Below are 22,996 nucleotides of genomic sequence, written 5' to 3'. Positions count from 1 at the left end.
CATTTATTTATAGTATTAAATCATAACAAGAGTTATCTCGAGACACTTTACAGATAGAGTAGGTCTAGACCACACTCTATAATTTACAGAGACCCAAGTGTTCCAACAATTCCCCCAAGAGCAAGCATTTAGTGCGACAGTGGCGAGGAAAAACTCCCTTTTAGGCAGAAATCTCGGACAGACCCAGGCTGTTGGTGGGCGGGCGTTGGGGGTGCGATGAATAGTGGTAGTTATAGTATTAGTAACAATAAAGATAATGGAACTATGACTAGAAATAATAGTTGTAGTAGGGCGTAACTTTGTATTACTTATTACCCCCAAAAAGGCTTGATAAATACTTCAATACATTTACATAACAGCGTTTTCCTTCTTTATATACATCTTTTTTTATATATAATAATATAAATATCCGAACTCTCTTGTATAACAAAAAAAAGAGCATACACAATTATAATTGTGTATTTAAAAACATTTAGAATTTAATCTGCCTTAATTTAATAATACTTTGTCTTCCCACCATTTATAATGCGTATACTGCCCTCCGGTGGTCGCACTGTGTAATGACACCCCATGATTTATAAACATTTATTTTGTATGTTTTAACCGGATGTACTACTCATGTGTAATTGTGTATATCTTGACCATAGACTGTATATAAATATATATTAATTATTTTTATTATTATAATATTAATATACAGTCTATGATCTTGACGCTAGTGGAATGTAAGTGTAGTTGCTCACTGTGGCCGCTAGAGGGCAGGAACATTCACGCTCTGGTTGTAGTCACATACTGTAACCACCAGATGGCAGTGTACACAAGCTTATACAGTGAACGACTGCACCAAACTGTAAAGGCAGACACTGTAATGTCTTTTTTTTGTGTAATAATATAAAAATACATGTAACCTTAATTATTAAAATTTAGTTTATACGCATATATGTGAAAAATGAAGATGACATTAATTTAAATGTCTCAAAATGACAATTTAAGTTGTACAATATTATAGAAATAACATAAAAGCACCCCCAGTTTTGACTATTTCGGCAGAGGTTGAAGTCAGCTGGAATTCACAGCAGAAAAAGTCTGAAAACTTACACAGAAACTTCTCAAACCTCTCCTGTAGAATAATCTCTGCCATTTTCTAACAACTAATAGTTTAACTGAATAAAAATAAGCCACAGACACGTTTGTGTGTTTTTGAAGAGATGCCTGGGATGTTGGTTTTAATAACTTAGAAAACATTTATGTTACAGCAATACTACAGTAACAGTACAACAGAGAAATGGAAGGAGCCACATTCACATCCAGTGGTGCCTGTTTGAATGCAGATAAGTTGGACTGAACATTTTAAAACCAACGGATTCTGCCAGAGCCGAACACAGATGCACACCAGGTTCAGTGGAATGATTTGGGACCGGTGGCATAAACACATTAATCTCAAATCTGGAGTAACAGTCAGAGTACTCTCTAAAAGTGTTGGTTCTGCCTCAGTGTAACCTAAATGAAAATCTTTAGGGGGCTGCAATCTTATTTTTGGAGTACTGAGTGTCCAGTTGAGCTGATAAATGATATAAAATCACCATGATGATCCAGAGGCTGCACTGCCACATTAAGGGGATTTTCCAAAACAGCCTTTTAAAAAAAAAGAAATCTAGATGTTGTATTTGCGATGACATAACCCATGCTTAGAAAGTAAACCAGCTAATGAGACTCTGTCCTGAACCACTTTAGGAAAGTACCTGAAAGAACATTTAGTAATGTAACTGGCGTCTGGAGCCCTACATGCAGGGCCAGTATGTAAAAGTAATTCCAGTTATCAAGTCAACAGTTAAATCTTATTTAATGCTTTTGGCAAACTGAGCAGAGCAGTTATTGAGTTATTGAGCAGAGGAACTTCTTTCCTCTGCACAAATTATGCATTTGTGACCCAAAAACTGAAGTTTTTAAAGGTGATCATTTTCAGATTTTTCTTCCCCCTCAACGTCTCCAAAGCTAAATGTTAACCGCTGATATAATCTGAGATATAGACTTGATTTTTGCTTAAATCATTACAGTATGTTCTTCAAAGGTATCATAAAGGATACTGTCAAACAACATTTGTTATGACTAAAGTTGTAGACCATGATCTAATTATTAGGATTAGTGGTAAAGGTCTCTACGGTTGTTGAACTACAGATTTCACATCATTATGATAAGATTGGTACATACAGGCAACAATAATAAAGTGCCTGACTCACTAAAAAGTTTTTTGAAATGAAACAAAAGTAGAAAAAAATCCGACGGTTTCTCTTTATGTGCATTATTCCCCCTAAATGTTCTGTTCCCTGACAAGTGACAGAAGCATCGTCCCACATATGTTACAAAATACACTTTTAGTTTGGTGGCCATAAACTCTGCACAGAAAACACTTCTTAAAAAGAGAATCACACCAACATCGCCCTCCAACTCTTTATCGTATAAAAGCAGATGTTTTTCAAATGGACGACTGGCTTTGTTTTGTCGTGCGTCGTACGTTTTGTGACATCTTGAGATAAAGAAAGAAAAGAACGCCTTGTGTGAATCCTGGCTGGTTTGAGGAGCATTGCAGGAATGATATTTGCATTTTGTGTCTTTAAAACAAACGTACGTCTCGCACACAGAAAGCTTCAACGTTGGTAAGAGAGTGAAGTAACTTGGACGAAGCCCAATTCAAATATAAATCATACTTGAGTGTTTTCGGGAACTTCAGCTGAGTACTTTAGTTCTGTGTTTGGAGCCAGGAGTGGTTTTAAAACCAGAGCGACAAAAACAATAATGTCACAGCTGCAGTCTGATCTGGGCCCGTATCTATCAAACTGCTAATAGTGACATTTGGGATTTAAGATAAAAAGTAACAATCCTTTACTTCTACTCCTGAATATCTGTAAAAACTATTCAGAACATTTCTTAGGACTTAAAAATGCATCTTCTGAGACACATTTTTAGAGATTGTAGAAATGATAAGTTGTTAGCTGAGGCAATATTTATAATTCTGAATCCAGTAGTTTTCATTGGATTGTCTGAACTTGTCAATGCTGTAATTAATTCTCCTTAATATGAGTTTTCTCTGATGTACAAACAGCAGAATGTATTTCCTGCTTCACTTTAGTTTATGTTGTTGTTTCCATATATTCCGATATTTAGGATTTCACACTTTTATATTAGTTATTTTTACAGAAAAAGATGTCCCGCATTAAAATGTGAGGATGAACATTATGGTGTAGAGCTGTAGAGTGGATCCATTCCCGCTCTGAGCAGACATGATCATTTCAAAGCTGCTCTTACACTCGGCTGTAAGTCGGAGTAAGTGGCTCGGTAAACGTGTTCATCGCTCGCTTCAGAGCATTCTGAAGTGTAAAATCTTAGAAGTTTGACAAATACAGGCTCAGAGTTTGGACATCGTCCTCGTCGGCTCAAAATCCAGCTTCTGAAAAGAAACTTTTTACTGACAGAAAAGAAAGAAAAAGGAAAAAAGATGTACACCAGTCTGTTTGAGTCTGACTTTCTGCATTTAAAGGGGGAATCATTAGTAATTCAGAGTAAAACCAGGCCAGCCTCTTCCCATTAACAGCTCACAGCATAAAGTCTAGACAGTGATTTGACTGCATGAATTTAAAGGAATTCTGCCATCCTGCCCAACAAAGAGACATCTTTCGTCCACACAGTCAACCCCAAAATGTACCTGCAACCGTTTTACCAGCTAAACCGTGTAAAAAGATGAGCTGAGACGGGCTGGTGGAGAAAACAAAGTTTGTTTGAGCGGTGACCAGTAAATAAAGCTTTGTTACTTCTTAAAAAACTCCTTGGGGTCGCTTCAGGGACACTGAAATGCAGAAAAACCTTTAAAAGACGTTCGACACGGGGCTGAGAGTGAGCAGTTTTCGGCTCTTTGTAACAATTCAGTGAGCTTCTTGTCCTGGTGAACGGGCTCCACGCTGGTCTTATTTCACACAAATCAACGGCCGCAGAATCTCAAACAAAACAAGCAAACCGTTGATGAACTCGCAGTCCACACATCACTCACAGCAGCATCTCTCCTCCTCTCCTTCATATAGAAAATAGAACACTATATTTTACAAGAGGACTAAGAGAACAGAACATCTATTATCTTACAAGAAACAGCGTACAGGCAAAGTATGTACAGCAAACGTGGTCCCACCGAGCCAAGGTTTGGAGTGACCAGTCTGAAACCCAACGCTTTGGCTGTCGGGAGAGAACGCGCATCTCGCTCAGCTCTCAGCATTAAATGAAATGAATTAGGATCATTGTCAGTTCTGGAGATGTTCCTGTTGATGCTTTTGTTTTCTCTTTACATCTTGAGAACGTTTGAACTACATAATCAGTTCAGGAAACGTTAGGAAAACTCAGTTTAAATGACATCCTCCGAAGTCTGCATTTAAAGACCAAACGCTACGTTTTCTAAAATCCACTCAGGTGATCCTCATCAAGTTGAACTAAGTAAGGTGTCTGTAGTTGGCATCCGTTATTTACGCCCTGCCAACTCCACCTTGTTAGCCGCCTGGTAGAATTGCACACCACGAGGTGTTGAAAGTAATGTGAATATATTTACGAGGGCTGCCACTAAAGATTATTTTCAATATCAATTTAATCGGCTGATTATTTTCCCAAAAAGTCCTTTCATATTTTAGTCTATAAAATACAGTATGCCTTATTGGAGGATTAACACAAAAAACAATATTCAGTTTATTATCACATTAGACAAAGAAACGCAGCAGAAGAAGCTGCAGCCAGAGAACGTTTGGTGTTTTGGCTTAAATAATTACGTTAAACATCACAAGTGTTGGGTTAAAGGTGCCCTGCCACACAAAACAGTTTTGACTTGTATTTTTTGAAATATGTTAGGTCCATATGTGTTTGTGTTATGTTGTGAATGTGACAATGAACTGCTGCCTCCTCTGTCAGCTCGAGTCACTGAAAAGATATAAGCGGAGAAATCAGGCCAATTACAAAAGCTGGTCAGTCTGACGTGGTGTTGCCTGAGTTCATTACTATTCATGAGCTCGCCCAGTTGCGCTGGGTAAAGGATGCTGATAGCCAGGCTCTCATTGGCTAGCTGTTAGCCAATCAGAGTCAAACAGCTTAGCTCGTTGAATATTAATGAGAACTGGCACAAATCGAGCTGAGTCTTCCTGCGGGCTTTCTGTACCACGCTAGAATGGCTTGAAACAAGGTAACCAAGGCATTTCTTTCCACAAAAAATGTTACAGAGTCCATGGTAGACCTTCAGACATTACCACAAAGTAATGAAATATGTGTGGCGGGGCACCTTTAAACTCTGGTGTATGAAGCTTACCACTCTTATTAAGCACTTTAGCTGTCAAGGAGAAACATTTTGACTTTACGAGTTAAGAAGGAGCACTTGAACGCAGCGTTACTATTGTAACTGCATTTAGTTGATCATTGACCACTTTGTCATTTCGTTATGATATTGGGTCATGATACTGTCCAGGATTACTCGCAAGAAGCATCTCGCTGTAAGAATCACTCAAGTTACAACCCCCCCCATTTTCTTACTTACCTCTAATGGGATCTAACCATGCAGAGAGTTTCAGGGTTTTTTGGGCAGGTTTTGAGGCATCTGTCAAAGATTTCTGCCACCATCCCAAACACAAAGGAGGTTAATCAGTTTGTGGCGCTCACTAAAAAAAGGGCATTTCAAAACTCAACTCTTAGGTACTGTAGAGAGAGAGCGAGAGACTGGAAACATGGGGAGAGAGAGGGATGGAACATGCAACAAATGCGCGCGCCCCCCCCTCCCCCCGTCAGTACAGCGTCACAACAATGAAAACACCTTTGTGAGGACCACAACACGATTAACTTTGTATTGGGGTGGAGGCAGAAATCTCAGAGATCTCAAAACCTGGACAAATATAAGCAGAGCTATCTGCGTGGGTAGATAGTGATACCACTAGAGGTAAGGGACAGACAATGCTTCGGTTGTGGGGATCAAGTCTGGGGTCTCTAAGCATCAGGTCACATCATCCAAAGGGTTTGGTTTGACACTGAAACACTCTCCTTGGCGGTGGGTTATTAGGTGCTATGAGAGTGATGAAGTGCTTTAGGATGAGGTACACTACAAACAGACTCGTGACCAATTCAACCAGGCCCGAATGGGATGAAAGCGCCATCATCCTGCCACATGGACCCACCAGAGAGAGAGAGAGAGAGAGAGAGAGAGAGAGAGAGAGAGAGAGAGAGAGAGAAAAAGAAAGGAAAAAAAGAGAGAGAGAGAGAGAGAGAGACGTCCGTAACTCAAAGAGTCCGGGGATCACAAGGACCTCCTCAGCGAGGATGCTCTTGGACCGGCTAGCTGTCAGAGGTGACGATGAGTACTCGTGAGTTTGTGTTGTTAAGTACAGTATGTGCCGGTGGAGAACCCTCTAACACAATACAACAGCGAGGAGGAAGAGCAGAACAGGAGAGTAGGAAGAGGAAGAGGCGGAGGTGGAGAAGATATCCAGTTTTAAAAGGTGGTTTGTGGGTGAAAGTCCTGACAGTTAAAAGAAAACAAAAACAAAGAAGCGAGCGTTATTCACACAAACACAGCCATCATGACTGCGGACTGTTCTGGACAGAGTTTAATAAGTCTGTCTGCCCCTCCCCCTCCTCTTCCTCCTCCCCTGGATGTAAGGGGCCATTGTGCCTGCCCTGCCTGCCTGATCCTGCACTGTCCGTGGGCACAGCGGGACTTCCAGCCCCAGGCTTCGCCGGGCCTCTGGAGGTCCGATGTCCGTTTGACGGAGACAGGCTACGGCCTCTCCCCTTTTCCTGAGTGTCGCTGTCGGCCCTCTTCTCCACCTTCTTCGTCGTCACCTTCTGTCTTTCCTCCTCTTCCTCCTCCTCGTCTTCCTCTTCATCATCATCATCATCAGAGTCAATGCGGTTGAGTCTTTTGCGGACTGGGCGATCCTCTTCCGATGACGAGTCCGATTCGTCCGAGTCTGACTCGTCCTCATCGTCTGTCGAAGGCCGTCTTTTTTTCAGCATCTGAGCGAGCCGTTTGCGCCGCTGCTGCGACAGGATCTCTCTCCTCTTCCCCCTGCCCATCTTCTCCAGGTGCTCCTCTTCTTTTTCTGTCCTCTTTAGCATCCTCCGCTGGTCTCTGTCCTTCTCCTTCTCTAATAGTTTCCTTTTCAGACGCCTCCCTCTCTCTCGGTCATCCTCCTCGTCCTCGTGTTTGAATCGCCTCCGCTTTTCTCTTGTCCTGTGTCTCCGGAGGTCTTCCTCCTGTCTTCTCCTCTTGTTCACTCTTCGTCTCTGGTCATCCTCCTCTTCGTCTTCATAATCCTCCTCCGAGTCTCTGGAAGAAGGCGACACTAATAGAGAAAACAAAAAGGGTAATACTGCTGAAGTGCACTTAAATTATCCTGCTGACCCAAGACAGCGAGAAGAACATGTGCAGCCATTACAGCTCCCATTTCCAGTATTTATTCATTACTCTGGTCAATCGTAAGATATGTTTTCTTGCAGTACTGTAGAGTTTTATCCAATTCATCCTTCACACAAATAACACTTCAATGGAAACCCAGTCTCTGGGCCCTATTTTAACAATCTAAGCACATGGCGTGAAGCGCCTGGCGCAGGTGTGTTTAAGGTGTGTCCAAATCCACTTTTGGACGGTGAAAAAAAAAAAAGGGTCCGTGCGCCAGCCGCATGGTTCTAGGGTTGTACTTAGGGTCTTCATTAATCAGAGGTGTGTTTTGGGCGTAACACGCAATAAACCAATCAGAGATCATCTCCCATTCCCTTTAAAAGCCAGGCGTGTTTGGACCTTGGAGCATTGCTGTTATGATGGAGGATTTGCACCGTAATATTTTTATTTGTAATCTTCTGCATGTGTGTGTGCTGCTGTGCGTCCCTGTGTGTGTAACAAGCATAGTGTGCGCGCGCTGTGCATAAGCCAAGGCGCCTTTTACTAATGTGCTGTTAAAATAACAATGAAATGCTGCGTTATTGACTTTAGACCAGGTTTTTGTTGGTCACTGGCTAGAAGTGTGAATCTTCACTGATCTCCCGATTCGATTATAGTTATCACGTCTTTGATTTGATATCTCGATGCATCAAATACGTTTTTCTATTAAAGCCATATACAATATTTAATTCATAGCTTTTCAAGCTTCAAAAACAAAACATTCTGCAGTGCTCTAATACTAAATAAACTGGATACATAAAACTACAGCACTGAGCACACGGCACCTCCTGAATGTGCAAAACGTACCAGAATATGTAAACAGAAAGGTTGTTAGGCATACATTAAATTATAAACAGAAATAATCGATTATGTCCCGGCCGATTATCGATGCAGCATCGTCCACGATTCAATGCATCGATTATTTGATTAATTTCAACACCTCTACCAATGGCGCGATCACTTCCAGCTGCCTCAAGATAACAATACGCCAAGAATGCACCTGAACCCACCTCCCCGTAAGACCAGCACGCCCAGAATGCACCTGAACACACCTCCCTGTAAGACCAGCACGCCCAGAATGCACCTGAACACACCTCCCTGTAAGACCAGCACGCCCATGGGCCACAGATGGGTGCAGGTGCATTTGCTATTTAAACGACGTGGACGCTGGACGGTCGGTCTTAAACTAGCAAAGACACTTGCGTCGGGCTTTGCGCTGCGCTGGGTGCAAGATAGCGCCCTCTATCTTTAACTGAATGTGTGTGAAGCAGTGTGAAGAGTTTTTTACAACCAGTATACATATACTCAAGAGAGTGATCTGAGAGGAATTGACTTACCATCGCTGTAGTCGCTCGAGAGATGCTCCTTGCGTGGTCTGCCGCGGGGTTTAACTTTGACCTTCTTGGCGGAGGCCCGGGAGTTGTCCGACGACTCCGACGTCTCGCGGTAGTTGACCTGCTGCCGCTGGCCACGCCTCAGACCCCGCCTTTTTTTGTCAGCGTCACTGTCAGTCATGTTGCTGAACTGATCCGAGCCTGGAGAAGACGGGGACAGGGGAAGATTTTCAGATAACAATTTCTTTTGATAATGGATTAGTTGCTTCCAGGATCTATCTTCTCTGGTTCCAGGTTCCCCAAATGATTTCCCCTTTTTCTTTGTTTCATATAATGAGAAACTGAATATCTTTGGATCTTGGACTTTTGGTCGGACAAAACAAGACACTTTGAGACCACTTCGGACTCTGGGAACTTTTGTTGGACAAATATATAATATATACAGTAATTAATTCATTAGTTGCAGTCCTAAAAGCTTGAAAACTTCACATCTGCGTAGATATTTGAACGATTAATCATTTAGTCTATGAAATAGGAAGAAATAGTAAAAAATTCTCATCACTAATATATTGACCAATATATAATATATAGAGTAATTATTCCTAGAAGTTTAAGAACTTCACAGCTGACAAAGAGACTCAAGAAATCATCTCATTTAAGAAGCTGGAACCAGAGAAAGTTTGACATTTATACTTGAAAAAATGCCTAAAGCTTCTCTGTTATACTCAGTTATAAAAATGGTAATATAAAAGTTGAATTACATTTCGTATAAATATGCCTAAAACACAGTTTCAGGGGCTAAGAGAATTCCCCAATGAAGCCGGTAATAAAAGAGATTAAAATGTGTCTCTGTAGCTCAACTCTGCAACTTTAAAGCAAACTATTCTGTGTTGCAGGGGGGCAGTTTCCGCTCGCCGTGCACTCACCCATTTCTTCATCAGTGTCTTCCTCCTCTTCCTCGGAGGAGCGTCTCCGCCGCCGTCTCAGCCGTTTCCTGCCCCTGCGTTGGGTCTTGCTGGGTCGGTGCTTAGGTACTCCTCTCGCTGCCCGTCTGGGGCGGGTCCCACTCTCCAAGCTGCCCACGTCGCTGCCCACATCTTCATCTTCCTCCTCGTCATCATCAGCCCCTGAAGCACCAAATTCCTCATCCTCTGAGCTTTGAGGGGGAAGAGGAAGAAAACTATAAGACAGATGGAAGCAAACACTTTTCTAAAGAGGGAACAAGGGGAGAGTGTGTGTGTGTGTGTGTGTGTGTGTGTGTGTGTTACCTGTTGCTAAGCATGAACTCGTCTTCACTCTCTGCTGCAGTGCTGTCACTCTCCAGGTCGTTCAACCTCCGCTTCTTCCTGTTCCTGGCAGAATGAGCCTGGCTTCTGATTGGCCGCTGGCTCTCCTTCCCGTCCTCTGACAGGATAGCGGTGATGTCTCTGCCTTGCCCTGTTCCTACATCAGAATAGTGTTAGATTTATCAATACGATGCATCAGAAACTGGGTACTCTTAATAACAAACTGCTGTTTCTATAGCTGTGTAACAAGTAAAGACATGTACAGAATATGTGGCACTGCCTCAATATAATGGGGTATAATTTTTCCACTTAATAGAGACAAACACCAGACAGACACCATGGATTTAGAGGAGGGAATCATGAATCTCTTTGATTCAAATCATTTGACTACATGACTAGTTTGTTCACTTTTTCCCAGAAAAAACAACAGCTACAGAGAGTTGTTCAAAACCTTTTTTAGTAAACTCTGGGTACACAAACAATGTTGTCAATGCTTCCGTTAAGGTGTAGAGCCCCTGGTGATACTTGGAGCCAAGTCTCATGTTGTGTCGAGCCTTCTTAGTGGTTTTTTATTTTGAGGCTAGCATCGTAGCGCCCCTAGCACTCCCATTCAGAAGGCCATTTGACCCAAAAACGAGAATATGGTACATCTTAAAAGTGGTGATTCCGTCCTAAAAATGCTTTTAAACGAAAGTTTGACTCGGGTACATTCACAAAAAGACCCTAGGTTGCATTTTGGCGAGAGTTACGCTTTAAGCAATCCCATCACCGTTCACCGTTGGAATAGTGCATATTTCTCACATCTTCATGGCCAAACCAGCTCATTTCATTTAAATCATTTTACAGATATTTCTTCGTGAGCGACGTTACTATGTCTGCTCTACCCACAGAGACTTCGCTCTGCTCTGCGGCAGCTGGTTTGACCACGGAGAGACGAGTGACAGAAAGCTGCTAGAGTACAGCTTGCAGAGTACACCTGGTAGTTGGGTCTGATCGAGGTGGAATCACGTAAAAAGGAAATGTACCGAAGCGTAACCAGATTTGATTTGACTGAACTAAACAAGGCAGGTGTGAAACATTTTTTTAATAGAAATATATGAAAAATAATGGATAAAAGTTTCTATAATGCTGCAGTTCATCACATCGTCCACTCACCTCCACAGAGGTCCCTGATGTCCTCCTCTATAGCCTCATCAATGGCATCGTCAAAGTCATCAAACCTACAACACACACACACACACACACGCACGCACACACACACACACACAATTTCTCCTCACGTTTATGATTTAAGCAAGTCACACATTTTTTGTGACACTGAAAAATTATAGTTGCGATGCAAAAATGTAAATAATGATGATCCCAAATTATCAAAAAAAATATTAGCTTTGCTTTTCTTGTGTTTTGATAGACACAATGTGTTTTGCTCTGTACATTTAACCCTCATCTGGTCACACCCACCTGTAGCTGATGTGTTTCCTGGTTCTGGTTGATCTCCTCCCGAGATTTTTGCTCTTTTTGGGATCTTTCTTTTTTGCAGTCTTCTCCTCTTCCACTTCATCTCCCTCCTAAAACAAATTATTTTTAATTTTGCACAGTGAAATACAAGGTGATATTTCTTTGACATCAAACAGATGGCCACCATATCAAGTCTGGTTTAAGTTTGTTTCACAAGATTAGACTGTTGTGTTGACATGCTGTGTTGCATGTTGGAAAATCCCAGCCAACTGACGGCAATTCAAACATTTGTTTTTCATTGGTCCAACTCAGAAAGCCCAGATAAAAAACAGATGAGAGATTTGCTATGCTGAAGGTACATGTGCTTCCTCTGTGATAAATGTAAATATGAGTGAGCTTCTTCATTCAGAATGTTACTACTACTACTTCATATTTCAATTTCAAAATAAAAACGTCTGGCATTAAAAAGGTGTTAAAACGAATATAAAGATGACTTACAGGGATGATGTTCTCCACACTGATTCCCACGTACACTAGCCGCTCCCTCCTGAACAGACAGGAAGAGAGAAGGGTCAAAAGCCACATCATTTTGAGTTTTTTTTAGAAAGATGATCATAGTGTGTGTGTGTGTGTGTGTGTGTGTGTGTCTCTGTCTTTCTGTGTGTGTGTGTGTGTGTGTGTGTGTGTGTGTGTGTACCTCCTCTCTGCTCTCTCTCTCTTCTTCAGAGCACTGTCCAGGTTCTGCAGCTGCTCCTCCAGTTTCTCACACAGCAGCTTCTGAATGGAGGAAAACCAACAACCACAAATGAAATGTTGGAAAACTACTCCTTTAAAATGCCTTCTTGTTTATTAGCGAACCTCAACACTAGTGCTATAACACTAGTGCCACTGAAATCTGTCCGAAGCACCGACTTATGATGACTTTCAAGTACTGAAAGCTAGCATTGAATGTCTGTTTAGAATTGTAATCTTATTTGCTTATAAAATAGTTATATCAAATAGTGTCAGTTTTACATTATATTATATTTAGAAAAGGTTCTTGTTCGGCTGCTTGTGTTTGGACAAGAGGAAATATTGGAGAACTTTGGTATATTTTGTTAAATGAACATTTCTCAAAGTAAGGTTACGCTAATGTTGAACTGGCATAACAATACCCAGCCTTACTGTCAACATGAAAGCAAAACTCACAATGAAGTTTTATTCAAACCTTCAACTACCGGTACTTAAATAAATTACTGACCAACCAGTAGGATATTAATAGGGGATGCTGATCAATATGTTGTATATTGTCTGTCGTTCTCTCTGTCACACACACAGCTTACATGTTGGCAGGGAGGACAGAACCACTCTCCATCTGGAATCAACATGAGCGGCGGTCGCAGACAGGCAGTGTGGTATCCATTATCACAAGAGTCACACAGCAGGATCTGAGGACAGACACACACACACACACACACACACACACACACACACACACAGTGAAAACAACTCAGTTACTCATAGTTACAACTTCTTGCATTAACATTATCATAAATAATTTTTCATTGCTGCTTAACTTTGGTAATGTGCAATGTCATTGTTGTTGACATTTCATAAAGTACACAATCAAAACCAAACAAGAAAAATTTAAAAAGACACAATAAGTAGGATTTTCCTAATAAAAATGCCCCACTATAAGTGTGTGGTGGTGTCTGAATTTGCAAAGGTATTTTTCTGCCTGCATTTTCTCATTTCTTTACATTTTGCTGTGTTCGGGACGTTTCCTCGCTCTCGCTCTGCCTCTCGCTGTCTCTTCCGGCCTCTTCCCCCCCGGGTGACATTGTAATTGACCTTCCACCCCAAACTAAGAAAACTATTTATTTATGGACTTGGCTTTGTGCATGGAGGCATTGTCATGTGAACTTTCCCAAACTTTTGCCCCAAAGATGGAAATACACTGTAGTCCTAAATATCACTGCATTCTGTAGCATTAAGATTACCCTTAATTAAAACCACAGGACCTTGAACAAATCCTAAAAACCAGCCCCAGACTAAAAGTACCCAAATGTACAGTATGTGGACAGGGGATCTCCAAATACTTTTGTATGGGTATAATAAAATAGTGAAACAGTATCTCACACAACCACACTCTCCTCTCTCACCAGTTCAGGGTGGTTGGGCAGGCCACAGTGACTGCAGGCATCCTCACTGGGAATCTCCTCTGATTTACAGGATTCTTCAGAGTCGCTCCCTCCTTCACTCTCCCCCTCTCCTCGTTTCCTCCCTCTGTCCTCCACCTCCTCTCCCTCATTCAGTTTGCGTCTCTTAGCACGAATGTTGGACCATCGGGGGCGTCGATGCCTCCGTTTACCCTGAAAATGAGAAAGAGAAATAGTCAAAGAAAGTAAAGTTCAACCCAAGTGTATGTGTTCATTCTCCCAGACAGGACACACATTAAAAAACGGATTACCCTTTGCTTCCTAATTTGCCTGGCAGGTTCTGTTTTTCCGTCTTTCTTTGTAGTTGAGCTCAGCTCCTCTTCCTCTTCTCCCTCCTCCTCCTCCTCCTCTTCTTCTTCTTCTTCTTCCCTCGTTCTGTCGGGCCGTGCCTGTTTTTTTTGTGGTTTCTTTCTCTGGCTCTCAGCCACCTTCGAGCTCGGCCTGCAGGTTGGCAAAGCAGATCTTCAAGAAAAAAGGTATAGATGGGACTAAATTTATTGTCAGAATGAAACCAGCTGTATCTGAGATTACAATGAACAGAGAAAAATACAAAGTGCATTCTCTAATAATAATCCCCCAGTTTCATGAATTGTAATATACTCATACCTGCAAATTCTTGCAGATCTCCTCAGTGCCCTCCCATCCTCTTGCACCTCCTGCTCCCTCTCTTTCTCCTCCTCCTTTCCTCCTTTTCCCCTTAACTTGTTTCTCCGGTGGGGAGGAATCTTGATCTTCAACCGGATTCCTTCTTTCTGGAGCTCAGAGGAGGCTTCCTCCAATGGACCCTGCCTCTCCACCGATCCAAGCCCAGTGTCCTTCACCCTAACCTGGACAGCCAACCCACCATTGACCCCATCTTCTTGGTGGTCCTCTTCATCCTGCTGGCCTACTTTTAGAAGTGGAGTGGTGCTCCCTGATTCCGCCCCCAACTTTCCTAAAGTGCTTTTATTCTTTTCATGGTCACTTTTGCTTCCTTCTTCTGCCTCAGGGTGCCCAGACGCCTCTCTTCTCCTCTCTTTCAGGTCGTCATCCTTCTGTTGATGACTGCTGTGCCCAGTTTTCATCCCCCTGTCGAACTGCTCCTCCGTTACTTTTTTACCCTGGTCTTCTGTGGACTGAGACAGCGAGGGAAGGCTAACAGAATCCACTTTTCTCTCTACAGCTTCAGAGAGTGGATCAGATTTTAAGGATGACAACGGTAGTTTTCTGGCTGTTTGAGCCTCCATCGCTGCAGGAGGAGGAAGAGCGGTGGCTGCTGCTGCCGTCTCCCCTTCAACCGGTGCCTTCCTTACCAGCACTGACTGCCGGCTCACCTCCCTCTCTTCCTCGACAGCTCTGGAGCCTCTGTGGTCCAAACTGGGCCCATTTTGTTCCTGTTGCTCAGCACCGGGGGCTCTGTGACGCTCAGATGGGCTGCGGATAACCCCTATGTGACTTACAACGCCGACTTGACCTATGACCCCTATGACTCCATTCTGTCCCTCTTTGTGCGTCAAGGGGAGAGACGCTCTCCCGTTGCTCAGTTCCTGCCTCGATGCAGTGACCACTTGTTGCTGCTGGGGTTGTGAGGCAGCTGGACCACCAGGGGGCGCTAATGAGCTCAGCAACTTCCCCTCTTTTCCATGACTGTCTTTGGTCTGGATCACTGACGGGTTACAAACAATAATACTACTGCTGTTGCTGTTGTTAAGGTGGTTGCTGTGGTTGCTGTGGTAGCTCTCAGCAAGCTTAAGCTCCCTCTTCTTCAGTGGTATCTTGGCCTGCTGGTTGCTCCTGACGACTGCCCGCTCTACTTCATCTCCCTTGTTCATTTCTGGTTTGGTCACAGTCGCACCTGGCGCCATGACCACCGACACAGCGTTTTTGGGAGCGTCAGGGTCCCTGGCTTCTGATTTGATGATGGTGGTGATCGTGCTCACGCGGTTATCAAAGACAGGCGATGATTTGTGGTCCGTCTTCTCTTCTTTCACCTCAGCCTCAGGGTTTTCCTGCTTGGTAGTTTCCTCCAGCTTTATCACTGCAAAATAAAAAAAGACAAAACAATTACGCTCCTAGAAACAGCAAACAAGAGAGTGACAGAGTGCAAGGAGCTGACCAGGTAGAATAAAAGATTATTTGTACCAAGATGAGAATCAAATGTAGTGTGGATGATCAGGGTGGGATGTTTGTCAGCCACTTGAGCTGGTAAACAACCATCAGTAAAGGCTCGTAGTAGTGAATACTTTGGCCAGTTTCCCGTCCCTCTTCTTTAGTGACAGAAATCTAATTTAAGGTGCCCTAGAGATTTAAAATGCTGTCCATGTAAGCACAACATACGTAGTTTGAGTCTGGCTAAGGTCTTTTGTTGCAGTGGTGGAACGTAACTAAGTAAGTTTGCATAAGTACAATTTTGAGGTACTTGTACTTAACTTACCATTTTATGCAACTTTATACTTCTACTCCACTATATCTCAGAGGCAAATGTCATCATTTAACTCCATTTGACAGCTTTAGTTACTTTGTAGATTCAGATTATTAATACAATATAACTCAATTTATAAAGGAAGATGTCATCAACAATAATAATAGATAAGATTCTGAAATGGGCCATTCTTTTAGTACTTTAAGTTTATTTTGATGTTAATACTTTTGTACTTTTACTTGAGTGACATTTTGAATGCAGGACCTTTACTTGTAACAGAGTATTTTTACACTGTGGTATTGCCATTTTTACTTAAAAAGTGCTCATATTATGCTTTTTGGGTTTTTCCCTTTCCTTCATTGTGTTATATATCTTTTTGTGCACGTTATAGGTTTACAAAGTGAAAAAGCCCAAAGTCCCCCCCAAAGGGACTTACCATCTCCAACAGAAAACACTGTTCACAAACTGCTCCAAACAGCTCTACTGTAGTCCAGCCTTTACTTCAGAGACAAACGTGGTCACTTTGGAACACGTTATAATGCTCGCCTAGCTGCTAGCGTGGCAATCCCTCAGACTAGCTAGCAGTACTTTCTGAGCATGTGTGTCTCCCAACAAAGATGGAACATAAGTGAGATGTCTCACTCTGTAGCTAAAACAGAGAGCTCAACACACAGGGTGAAAAGAGGAGCTGCAGCAATGTGCAGTACAACAAAAATATGGTGTATTCTGAAAATTAAACCACATAAACCTATTCTGGTACAACCTCTAAATACAATTATGAACCTGGAAATGAGCATAATATGAGCACTTTAAGTAAAAATCGGAGTACTTCTTCCACCACTGCATATCATCCTGACTCTCCCTCTCCCCTCGTTTCCTGTTAGCTCTCAGCTGTACACTTTCTAATAAAGCAATAAATGCTGCAAAATGGTGTCATTCAGCTCTTTACATCAAGGATGATTAGATCCATCTATCGGGTTCAACCATCTATAAGATGTTTAAAATTGAAAGACTTACCTCAAGGGGGCCTTTCTTATGAAACAAAACATAAAAATGGGATTGGCAGTTTCTATAATCTATGTACCTGGTGTTAGGAGTTCCTCTTCTTTTACAGGGTCAACCTTCTCACTGTCAGTGTGTTCCTCTGTGGTCTTGGAGGGTTCAGGGTCGGTGCTACCAATGGCATCATTCCCTAAGTCGTCATCACACACACACACACACACACACACACACACACACACACACACACACAGAAACAGTGTTGTAAATTATTAGATGTTTCCCTCCATAATATAAACCCTACGATGCAGGCAATATCTACTCATTCACTCAACATACCTGCATCTTTCTCTGTGGGGCTGGCACTCCTGGATCCAGTCTGGTTCTGGTTCTGGTCTTGATTCTGTTTTGGTTCAACCTGGGACTTCAGCAGCTCCAGAGCCTCAGCTAGGTCGTTACGAGTCCTGAAAAAAACAGTTTGGATAAGTGGCTCAAGCAAGATAAAAACAACAACAGGGGGACAGAATTTGAATAGACTTGGTGGTGAACCTGACATTAACCGGAAGCCTGTTATCCAGCAGGGACCAACAATTCATTTTCAGAAAAAATAAGTGATGAGCTGACTTTAAGCTAGCCTTAAGCCAGGGTTGGCAGGTAAATTTGCAATGAACCTAATCAAACAAAAGTATGAAAAACAACTTTTCTAAGAAAATAGGATCCAGATTGTAAAGAACTGTATTTTGTTACAGAGAATACAATAATAATAGATGTGATTGCAGCCTGAGACACTGGTGCCACCTGTCAACACACGATGAGAAGTGTATCCACCAGATTAAGAAATACCTGACGATGCACTTCCAGGTGGATCCGTCCAGATCATCCTGCTCCTCCGTGTACAGCCGGATATTCTGCTCCTGGTCCAGCTGAAGCCAGTACATCAGGCCCTGCTGGTCCCGACCTATAGGCTGCAGACGCATCTTCTCTGGTTCCTCCTCATTAATCGCCATCTTGAACTTTAGGTTGTCATCGAACTGACACTCGCAGAGATACTGATGGATAAACAAACAAAATAAATGTGTGGAAAGAGGAGAAGGATGTGTAAAGGGCCAAATATATAACAAAGAGATGAATTAAAAAGATGAATGTGGTTGTTGCACTGACTGCAGATGTTTCAGTCTTTTATACACGTATTACACTGAGTAAAAACAGGACGTCATACTTTGAGAATGCATGACTTGCACTCCATGGACATCTCCTGGTAGCCGTTCTGTTCCAGCTCCCATGCCCAGGTACTGTTCAACTCCTGGCAAACCTAGAGGAAATAATGATTAGATATGTTCTCTGTCTCAATGCTGATATGATAGTTTAATCTTCTGTCATACGTCTGTTGACCACAACAGAAGTAAGGTACTACACTTAGTGGGAAGTCAACTCCACAAAGTCAGAGTTTTCTGTACAAATACACCTTTGTTTTTGTCCTACAGTAAATGACAAACAGGGGGTTGTAACTGCGTCCCATCCCCACTAATGATCACTTTCTGCACATTTAATTTTATCTGTGTGGTGTGGTCACAGGTGAGAAACTTGAGCGCAAACCTGAGAAGTGTCTCTTAAGATGCAGAAAGCGAGCACTGATGGCTTAACCTCTTCAGTAAGTTGGGTTTAATCATGTCAAGTGAAGTTTCAATGGAATCTGATGCCAAACACATTACAAACACACACATAGTACATAGAGCCCTCACCTTAGCCAGGTATTTTTCCCAGCGGTCAGTAGTCACAGACCTCCCCAGTTTTCTGAGCAGCTTCACGTGGAGCTCCACAAGGGGTTTAGGAACTGGAAAACACACAGGATGATTAGAAACATAAAATGCTTCACTTTTGTAAGTCACAACAAGTCCACAACTAACATTCATCCTGATGAAGTGCCCTTAAGCACAACTTTAAAGCCAGCCACAGGGTCGTTGTTTTCTATAGACTCTGATCTCTTACCTCGCTGTTTAGCGGGGCTGAAGGGGGAAATATCATAACCCTTCTGGAGATCAATCACATCACAAAACACAAACACTGTTTTCATTGTTAAGTGTGTTACAGTGTTAGATTGTTCTTTTGGAAGGATTTAAAAAAATAACTGAGTTCATACTACTACTCTCTTATGAATTCAAAAAGAAGTTCATTGTGTGCCTGGATAGCTCAGCTGGTAGGGCGGGCGCCCATATATAGATGTTTACTCCTCGATGCAGCAGGCCCGGGTTCGACTCCGACCTGTGGCTCTTTGCTGCATGTCATTCCCCCTCTCTTTCTCCCCTTTCATGTCTTCAGCTGTCCTGTCAATTAAAGGCCTAAAATGCCCAAAAAATGTAATTGTTAATTGTAAATCTTGACATCACTCTTGGAAAATGCTTTATTAAGAACATGAAATGCCCCAAAAAGAAAGCCTACTTTGATGGTATTTCTATACGATATTGACATGTACCTCTGTAAAGTGTCCTGAGATAACGATTTGACACTATATAAAAACATATATTGTGTCTATTATATATTTTTTAATTTGTATTCAAGATGTATTAAAAGATGTGTTGGGTCAGGGTGTCCTCTGATTATTGTTGTCATGACACTGTTAAAGACAGTTCTCCTCCCTTCACAATACAATTAAGTCGTATTAAAATGTATCACTATGCTAATAACTATAAATACAATCTTGGGACATGACCTTACTAAAACAAATGGGCTCTAATGTGAGACTGTTACGGAGCCCTTGAATTTACAGTAAATTCCAGTATTCTCTGCTGCAGGCACAGTTCATTGAAGTTTTCTACGTTTACTTTTTATCAACACAGACTCAGAATCCCGACACAAAAACGCAGTTAATAATGACTGAGTTTGACATGTCAGAGAACTTATTATAGCTAACTAACGTTACAATATAAATATTAGCGGTTAACGTTAACCATGTTTCAAACCGTGTAACCCGCCTTACACGACTTGAAACAGGGGAAGCTACTAATACTACTCAAACATCACTTTCTGACAAACGTTAACGCGATGAACTCATGGGTGAACGTGTACTTGTACGCGGTGTGTTGTACTTTGACAAAAAGTTGATAATTGATGCTAAATAACCGTTAGTTAGCCAGAGTCCCTACTGCGCCTGTGCAAATTTGACAGCCACTTTAGCCCCCAAAAAAATAACATCCACTGTTTTTAGCTAACATTAGTCGCTCCGTTCTACAAGCCGTCTAAAATGCTGATCGAGGGGGAGACAATATCACCGCCATAAACACAAGATCAACACATAAACAACACAGGGGACACTGATGTCATCCCAGCCCGACTGCCTGTGAGGCAAGGCCGGTGAAAAATTACACCTGACAACACTCCGGAGCTAGCTGGTTGGCTATGTGCAAGGAAACTAGAAAGAAGGAACAGTCACTACGCAGGTCATACGTCATTGGTGCCGAGCTTGTAGTAGTATTCTACATGTATTTGATTGTAAGATGTAATATTCAACTGCTGAACAGAGCCATGATCTGTTTGAAGACCAATAACAAGGAAAACAAACGCGCACATTTAATAAAAAAAACATCAGTCAACATCACGTAATGGGTTTTATTTTATTTTGTGGAAGCATGTTTCACTCAATGGTGAAACAACACTATATATGATGGATTATAGTGAGACTTGCCATGTCCGCTCCATTAACGTCAATAGAACTGACACCAATACAAAATTCGAATGGCGTATGACTGTTCCTTCTTTTTATTTTCCTTGGCTGTGTGTGGTCACTAGGCAGTGCTGCATCATGGCTCCCACACCAAGTTTAGTGTTAACAGATCAATACCAGCCTTGACAACATTATCGACGATCTGTCACTTGACTCTAACTAAAACCCCTCGTTGTAGCTGTATCAGCTGTAACCGTTCCCCCTAACTTTAGCACAAACATATCCCAAAGTGTACGGAATTTGAAGAGCTTTCGGTTAGCAGTCTACGTTTTTTCTCTGTCCAAATATTGCCTCAAAAACTTAATGTTTCTCTTTTAAGGGAAAGCTGACTGTGACCAGGGCCAAAATGTGCCCCACAACCGGGTAAGACAGCGTAGATGCTCGCTGACTAAACTCCCAATCTAATGCTGCTCTGCCGGGCCACACACTCAACATTTTTCGTCACCATCATCACGATGATGATGGTGATGGTGGTAGTGGTGGACCCCTTCGGTTTTAAGTGTCGCAGCTTTCTACCACTTCTTCGCCCCACAGCCACCGCTACGACCGATCTCTCACCGGTCGTTGTGTCCCGCAGATACCTCTCCATCTGTGGGTAAGTCATCTCGGGCAAATCCAACGCCGCTCCGAATCGCTCCAGGAACGAACAGACCTCCGCGAAGCTCGGGCAGAGCGCCGGGCCGGAGCTTCTCACCACCACCGGAGCAGCCATCTTTCCAGGCGGAGAGAAACAGGAGGGGAGGGCTCGCTGCTAGGATGCGACTGTGCGAATGAAATGAATGGAGGGAGTGAAACATCTACCGGTGTCAAGCTGGACAGTGCGAGACCATTCGGCTTCCGGGTAGGATTTTCAAAATAAGACCGCTTGGGACGTTATAGTTAAAAACAAACAACGTAAAGGATGTAGATGACCTCTTATCTTAAAAGGCAAGGCGAATTTATTTATACAGCAAATTTCAGCAGCAAGGTAATCCAAAGTGTTTAACATCAAACATTACAGGAGCAATTAAAAACAATAAAAAACATTATTTAAAGATAATAGAAAATAAAATCAAGCTAAAATAGAATAAGTCAGATTTACAATACAAAAAAATAAAAGCTACAATGCCGTGTAATGCAATTAGCAATTACTTTTTGAATAAAAGGCAGCGTCAAACAGAAAAGTCTTCAGCCTTGATTTGTAGGAACTGAGAGATGCAGCGGACCTGCAGTTTTCTGGCAGTTTGTTCCAGATATGTGGTGCATATGCATTTCCTCTTCCTTTTTTTCCTTATGCAACAGTTACTTTGTATGTATATATTTGTTTTTTTCTTTATTTATTGTGTAATTTATATAAACATTTAATATGTTTGTTTGTTTGTTTATGTATGCACCTACCACCAAGGCAAATTCTACACAAGTGTACTTATTGTGGCAATAAAACCTCTTCTGATTTCTGATTCTGATTAAAACGGAACGGGGACAGAAAGCAGACGACCTGAGTAGTCTGGATGAGTCATAATGTAGCAGATCAGAAATGTATTTTGTCCCTATAATATTAAGTGGCCAGTGATTTATAAACCAACTGTGGTATTTTGAAATAATTTCTTTGAGAGACAGGAAGCCTGTGTGAAAAAGAAAAATCAGAACTTCGCCCCTTTCATTACGCTAAACACACATCCTACACCTTTATTTTTACATAAAAATATTCCCTTTCCGGTATCATTGTGCATATTTTCTAAGAACTTGACGCAGCAGAGAGAAGTTGGGAGGACCAGGGAGGGCAGAGCGAGAAATGCCCAGAATTCAACGCGCTAGAGCTACATCAAAAACATTTCAAAATGGTTTTGTTTTTATTTCTCAAACGTTTCTATAATGAACTTAGTCGCCTCGAGTGTAACCACTGTTCAACCCTCCCCAAAACATTAGCAACCTAACGTAGGTGTGAACAATGGATTTAAACTGACGCTGCAATTTTATTTATCGTGATTTGTTTTTGTATTTACAGCTTCTTTTTTTTTTTATACACGAAGGATCAATCTTCTATACATCAGTACTGCATGCTGCGTAGATAGTCACGCTGCCCAGGAGGATGCTGCCTTTATGGAGTATTGGAAATATCTCCCAATCAGAGGAAGAAATCCCAATTTTTTTTTGCAAGAACAGG

At 42.0% G+C, this 22,996-nt stretch overlaps 1 protein-coding gene across 4 annotated transcripts; it reads right to left on the bottom strand.

Moving 5' to 3' along the window:
* Positions 1 to 1,907: 1,907 nt before the first annotated feature.
* rsf1a (remodeling and spacing factor 1a) lies at positions 1,908 to 21,638 on the bottom strand. 4 transcript variants are annotated; one of them, XM_078247053.1, is made up of 18 exons: positions 21,409 to 21,638; positions 18,872 to 18,963; positions 18,349 to 18,441; positions 17,973 to 18,178; positions 17,469 to 17,593; positions 17,215 to 17,322; positions 14,336 to 15,746; positions 13,981 to 14,170; positions 13,673 to 13,882; positions 12,854 to 12,958; positions 12,229 to 12,308; positions 12,030 to 12,078; positions 11,535 to 11,641; positions 11,229 to 11,293; positions 10,056 to 10,230; positions 9,714 to 9,967; positions 8,791 to 8,988; positions 1,908 to 7,358 (listed from the first exon to the last, which is right to left on the bottom strand). In XM_078247053.1, exons 1-18 carry the CDS (start codon positions 21,560 to 21,562, stop codon positions 6,592 to 6,594), a joined length of 4,389 nt encoding a protein of 1,462 aa, XP_078103179.1. In that variant the 5' UTR covers positions 21,563 to 21,638; the 3' UTR covers positions 1,908 to 6,591. The 4 variants fall into 4 exon arrangements, with proteins under 4 accessions (XP_078103179.1, XP_078103178.1, XP_078103180.1 ...); XM_078247052.1 differs by having other exon boundaries at positions 13,981 to 14,191; positions 21,409 to 21,637; XM_078247054.1 differs by having other exon boundaries at positions 9,714 to 9,943; positions 13,981 to 14,191; positions 21,409 to 21,637.
* Between the last annotated feature and the right edge of the window lie 1,358 nt (positions 21,639 to 22,996).

The sequence above is a fragment of the Sander vitreus genome, chromosome 3, assembly GCF_031162955.1.
Source record: "Sander vitreus isolate 19-12246 chromosome 3, sanVit1, whole genome shotgun sequence".
In the NCBI taxonomy this organism is placed as follows: Eukaryota; Metazoa; Chordata; class Actinopteri; order Perciformes; family Percidae; genus Sander; species Sander vitreus.
The sequence above is the reverse complement of the archived record's forward strand: the minus strand, read 5'-3'. Positions and strand labels throughout refer to the sequence as shown.